At 39.2% G+C, this 6,101-nt stretch overlaps 1 protein-coding gene across 1 annotated transcript in view; it reads right to left on the reverse strand.

Annotated features, from left to right (window-relative positions):
* Positions 1 to 1,207: 1,207 nt before the first annotated feature.
* LOC107300648 (AF4/FMR2 family member 3) overlaps positions 1,208 to 6,101 on the reverse strand; it is a 20,891-nt gene continuing 15,997 nt past the window's right edge. Inside the window, exons 4-7 of the mRNA XM_015829990.1 lie at positions 3,517 to 3,610; positions 3,047 to 3,096; positions 2,095 to 2,297; positions 1,208 to 1,332 (exon numbers count right to left, since the gene is read on the reverse strand). Coding sequence (XP_015685476.1) covers positions 1,208 to 1,332; positions 2,095 to 2,297; positions 3,047 to 3,096; positions 3,517 to 3,610 — 472 coding nt within the window. The remainder of the gene's footprint in view (positions 1,333 to 2,094; positions 2,298 to 3,046; positions 3,097 to 3,516; positions 3,611 to 6,101) is intronic.

Genomic DNA, 6,101 nt, shown 5'->3' on the forward strand with positions numbered 1-6,101 from the left:
CTATTTCCCGCGCTTGGTGGGAAACCCCGCCCTCCTCTGCTCCAGTCCGCCTGCTGATTGGCGCCCGAACGGCAGCATGTTGGCCAGCGTCCTCTTCTCCGCCTTCAGCTTTTGCTCTGAGAAGCCGCGCGCGTTTGGCTTTGAGGGCGCCGGCGTGAGAGCCTCTGGATTCTCTGCCGCTTCTTGCTCGGGCAGGGTCACCTAGGAAACGGGCCAGGGGCGCGCCGACCGAGCCTCCCTATGGCCGCGGTTGTGAGCCAGGCAGGGGCAGAGAGCTGCGAGTGCGAGCGCGCCCCCCCAGATGTTGCGCCCGGCCCGGAAAAAGGTGCCGGAACGCGGTTCCGCCGCGTTCCGGCTGAAAAAAAGCCCTGGTTGCAACAGGTTTTGGTCACTTCACATGACCCTGGGACGCTGTGACCATCATAAATATGAATCAGTTGCCAAGCATCTGAATGTAAATCACAAGATCCTGGAGATGCTGCAACATTCCAGCTGATCGGCGCTTCTTCTGGGCTCAGCAGAAGCGTCAGGATCAGTGCTGCTTTCCAGCTGATTGGTGCTTCTTCAGGGCTCAGCAGAAGCACCAGGATCAGCACCGAGCTCCAGCTTTCACTGAGCCCTGACAGCCCCGAAGCACCGATCAGCTGGAAAGCGGCACTGATCCTGGCGGTTCCGCTCAGCCCTGCAGCTCCAGCCATCTCTCACTCAGGCTTGTGCAGTGCTGCCACCAGTTCAGCTCATTCCCCTCCCCCATTACCACTTTTCTGGGATGGTTGCACCTGGCAGGTGACAATGTACCACAGGTGGTACCCGTACCACTGGTTGAAAAGCCCTGCTCTATGAGATTACTAGCAACAGGTACTACATTTCATTTGAATAAATCAATCCATAAAATTAAGGTTTGGCTTTCTAAATATTGGAGGTGTGTGTATCTGTATTTGAGAAAGTTTTTCTAATATAGCTATGCTTAATTTTCTTTCTAAGGAAGTGATATTTAGAGATAATTAAAAGAACAATGGCTCAGAAAAGACAAATTTGCATAATACACACAGACCTATTTTTGCTTTCTGAAGCAATATTGTCCAATGTTAACAGAATATTCACATTGTGTTTGAAGCAATGCTGCAGTTGAACATTTCTGTAGCACAGTGTCTAGAATAACTGAATTATCCGTACTGTGAGTTTAGTATCCAGGTGAGGAGAATCATCATGGGGATAACTGAGCACTACACCTTATCCAGTCCAGGCCTTGCTGTGTATACTGAACCAGATGCTCCATAGAGCTGTGCAATGTGATAGCTCCCATCAGTGTATCCAAATCATTAAAGAAATCTAGGAAAGAAAACAATAAAATAAATGAGACTCATTATTCCTTGCTGTGCAACAGCATTTCATTGATTTGGAAATCTCAAAGCAGATAGTATTTTATGAAAGTACTGTAATCAAAGATTAACTGATATTCAAAGGTTAAGGCACACACTGAACACTTTTACTGAGAAATAGCAAAGCTATTGTCATGATTTTGCTTAACTATAAACCAACAACGGGGAACATTTCTCTACCCTCTCATTTTGGTCCCTCTTTCTTGTCCATCAATGTCCCTTTCTAGGTTTTGCTTCTATACACCAGCATGCTCAGTTTCAGCCAATATTAAGAGTGCAGAAAGGATGTGATCTATTCTAGGAGGCCAGTCGGTGCAAATGCTAGACTTACTTTCTCAAGGACAATGCAGCACTCTAGGACTTGTATAGGCTTCTGGAAGCATATGGGAGTGAAACGTTCACTTTGAGATATAGAAGATGCCAGACAATGTTCATGTGCTGAAACCAAAATGTAACTCATGGACTGCCCACTTCTGCTGTAGTCCTGGGAATTTAAGACTTGTGCTGCAAAGGGATCCTTTCTTGCTTATGTCACAATATTAGAGGTTAGCTCTGAAGCTTTGGGAGGAACCTCCAAGATAAGAAGCCATATCAGGATTAGGTGGGGACCTAAGTCTGCTTTATCAGCAAAGGTGGGATTTCAGATTGCCAGACTTAAACTCTGGTTAAAATAACATTTTAGCTTTTCAACAAACTGTTTCTTATCACAAACCTTGGTTTTCCTTGGCAAGATTGTCAGCCATCTCCCAGTAGTCATAACTGTGTAAGATGCTGTTAGTGATACTAACATGGTTGGCTGCCATCTGGTGTATTCGCTGAGGAATGCTGATGATGGAGGAAGGGGAAGGAGCTCCGGTGCTCCCAACTGAGCTCAGTGGAGACAGACTGGGTGATATGGGAGGAGTTCCTGTACACCTGGAACAGTCAATTCAACAATATTACTAATACACAATAGCAGTAAAAAAAAAGTTATGTTAAGAATGCATCCAGTTTAGAATTTTACACATGTTTAGCCTATGAACTGCTTTAAGATAAATTTGGCTCTCCCCCTGTACTTTTCAACATGTAGTTAATGTTGTTTCAGGATATAAAGGAGGACAGATGAATTGAGGCTACCAGAAAGACAGCTTTCAGGTTGCAGACATCAGTCTTTTAACATTTTATTTTGCTTAGACAACTGGTAAATTAAATTTGCACATTTATTACATATATAAAATAAGAATATGGTAGAGATTTTCAAAATTGGATCATGCCTGTTATACTTTCCAGCCTGTCAAATTAAGGATTGCCTGGGGATGATGGGAGTTGTAGCCCAACACAACTGGAGGACTCCAGATTGAGGAAGCCTTCCATAGCAGACCAAGGCTTCTTGCTTAGAAATGCGTGAAGTAATCTTCACATTTCATTTAAATTACCTTTGTTTATTTTTTTTAGCAAAATAAGCTGCAAAGTGCCTCTTTTTTATTGACAAGGAGTTACCATAAACAAAGATTAGCAGCAACAATGAAACATTATCTTAAAATGCCCAGAAATGGAACTGCTGTGAGCATTAATGGCTGAATGATCATTTAGTATTACATAGCTTCCCCAACAAAGTGCATCCATCTGAAATGCTTTGGTCTGGAAGGCAAGGAGCAGATTAGGACACAAAATAGTAAACTTACTTCGCATTAATATTCCAGGTAGATGGTGCCTGAACAACTTTAGATGAATTCTGGAGACATAAAAAAAAAATACAAAAAAATTGAAATAAGCATCTAGCGCAGAATATTATGGAGAGAAACAGAGCAAAATCTTTAAAATCCATATGCAAAATGCACATCTTAAATTATGATATGGATAAAAATATTTATTTAGTACTCAGTGCAATTTCTAGTTACAATACCAAATAAATGATAAAACAAAAAAATGAAAGAAAATGTAACAGTAAAATAATACATAGCAATTTGTTTATCTCTTATATTTACATCCTGCCTTTCCTCCAAGACTCAAGATGGCAGCATAGCATCCCTGTTTTCAATTTCTTCCACTACAAACACAACTAAGGAGAGGTAGGCTGGATTGAAAGTGATGGACTGGTGCAAAGTCATTCCGTGAGCTTTCATGGCTGGGGGTGGTCAGAACAGGAACATACCTTGAAATACTCAATGAGAGCTTTTGAATATTTTACAGCATGGTCTCTTTTGAGTCGAAACATTCTCCAGTACAAAAGTGCCAAACAGCGGTAACTATAAGGAAAGGACAGAAAACACTTCTAAAAGAGTCTTCCATTTTAATAATCAAAATAAAATACAAATACCTTTCTGAGACTGTTTAAATTTACACGTTAAAACTGGAAAGGAGATAAAGTACAGCAAGCATTGCTCTTAATGTATGCAGTTATTTTGTTTTGTTATAGTAATAATATAGTTTTCCACCACTAAAAACCACAAATGTGTGGGATTGCAACTTTATAAAATTTAGTGAGATTATATGCTTAAAAATAGATACAGCCATAGGTACAGATTATATATTAATAACACTAACCCTCTCAAGCCTTTACTAAAGCTTAACTGAAATGTGTTTATTTACAGAAAGATCCTGGAATAACAAAGGCAAGTATTTTTTCAGCATTATTGTTTGCAAATAAAAAGATTATTGCTCTGAAAAAAAGTTAACAAAAAGTGGAAACATTTCTTAGCTTAGAAGAAAGGAAAGGGTAAATCAGAAGTTGTGTTTATTGCTATGTGGCTTAAATAAATGGTAACAAGAACAAAGAAAGGTTAAAATTGTAAAATTTGAAAATGTATGTTTAATATCTATAGTAACTATCATAATCTTAGATAAATTAAATAATATAGTAGACTTGATTTTCCTTTTCATTCCAATAGAGGGTAGTCTCTGCTAGGAGATGAAAAAGGAATAGAACAATTTTCTAGTAACACAGCTCCAAATGAGAATTATGCCCAATTTGCTTTGCATGATGTTATAATGGAATTAAAGATCTCAGGTCATAACTCACTCTATAACTTTCCCAGGTGTAGTGAAAATGTAGATGAGAGCAACTTATCTGTTCTGCAGCAAGAAAGGTATTATGATAACTAATCAATGCTGTTTAGAGGGAGTCTAATGCCTTTGGATTAAATTCCACAAACTAGATGTGCTATTGCTAATTGTTACAATTATTGTTAGTCCTCCCTTCTCACAAAAGAGATGCTACAAAGCAAACAGAAGTTTTAGAACCATTTTTTTAGTTCTACTGTGGCAGGATAACTGAAAATATAATGCTCACATTACTCTACTCAAAATATTGATTTGAAAGCTTATTTGTAAAGCATATATGTAATTTGTGTTACTATAAAATAAACTGCAAAATTAGAGGCTGACAATTTATCAGAATCTTAAGAGTCCCTGTCAAGCTTTAGTGCAACTATTTCTGCATATAGCATTGGGAGAGAGATACCATCACTAGTGTGTTAAGCTCAAAAAGATTTAGATAAGAATCAAAACAACATATACAGAGGGGGGGGGGAGGGAGGAAGAGAGGAGGGGGAGGGACAGTTTATAAAATCTCTGTGGCTTGATAAAGGTGATTTATTCATTGATTTTCAGTAACATCTTCCTCCTAAAGAAAGGTTCTGGATGCCTATTTGGTAGTCTACAGTTTTTCATGCAGAAGAACTAGAAACATAAGTCAGGATGTATTATTAACACTACCCAGTGCAGTAAGGCAACATGAGCATTGCCTTACAGACATTAATACATAAACAGATGGCTTTCTGTACTGCTTGCAATGCTTGTTTTTCTTGTTCACAGAGGAGGAATAGTATTGGAATATATGAACATCCACAGGGGGAGAGTGGAATCATGAAATGTGCACCACATTGTGGTGCAAACCATGTGCCTTACGTGTGTCTAATATTACAGTGACAGTACAAAAGCTACATTATCATTTTTGCCGAATAGAACACCTATGACTAGTTTGCTCTTCAGAGATTTTAGCTTGAACTGCTCTGCAATGCTTCTGATAACAATCAGTCACAAAGTATGTCAGGGGAAAAAACTTGTTAAAAAGAAACAAGAGACAACACACAACAAAATTCTCTCAAATCTAAAATATGATTAATTAATTATATCACTCATAAAATAGATATTGATATATTTTTCCTTTCAGAGGTAGAAAGCTAACTCTTTCCATTCTCTAAAGATCTGGAAAGGCATAGCTACTTGGCAGCATATAGCTGAAATTGGTTGAGCTCAAAAATTTAAGCTGGATTAGCACTTGGATGACTGTAGTCTAGACAAGAAAAATTCCAGAAGAACACATTGGCAAACCATTGTAAAAAAAAAAACTGTTTGGATGTATTCATGAGATCACGTTGAAGCTTGCTAAAGTTTAATTTTGAAAATAACATAGGAAAAGCTGGTTTTTGAATGGTTATGTGGTACTACAGGTAGTCCTTGATTTAAATTATTTATTTAATGACTGTTTGAAGTTATGATGATGTTGAAACAAGAGATTTATGACTCACGTATGGCCACTGTAACATCCCTAGGGTCATGTGATCAAAATTTGGTTGCTGTGGCCTATTCAGAATTAGGCCATGAGAGTGGCTGGCCTGAATGTGCGCGTGTGAGCGCAGCTCAACTTGTGTGAGGGCCGGCGGGCACTCGCGCTCATGTGTGCCGACCCGCCACTTATGGAAGTTGAGCTGTGTGCAAGCCGCAAAGATTGGAGGC

The sequence above is a fragment of the Protobothrops mucrosquamatus genome, unplaced genomic scaffold (genome assembly GCF_001527695.2).
Source record: "Protobothrops mucrosquamatus isolate PMUCROS unplaced genomic scaffold, P.Mucros_1.0 scaffold_19, whole genome shotgun sequence".
NCBI lineage: Eukaryota > Metazoa > Chordata > Lepidosauria > Squamata > Viperidae > Protobothrops > Protobothrops mucrosquamatus.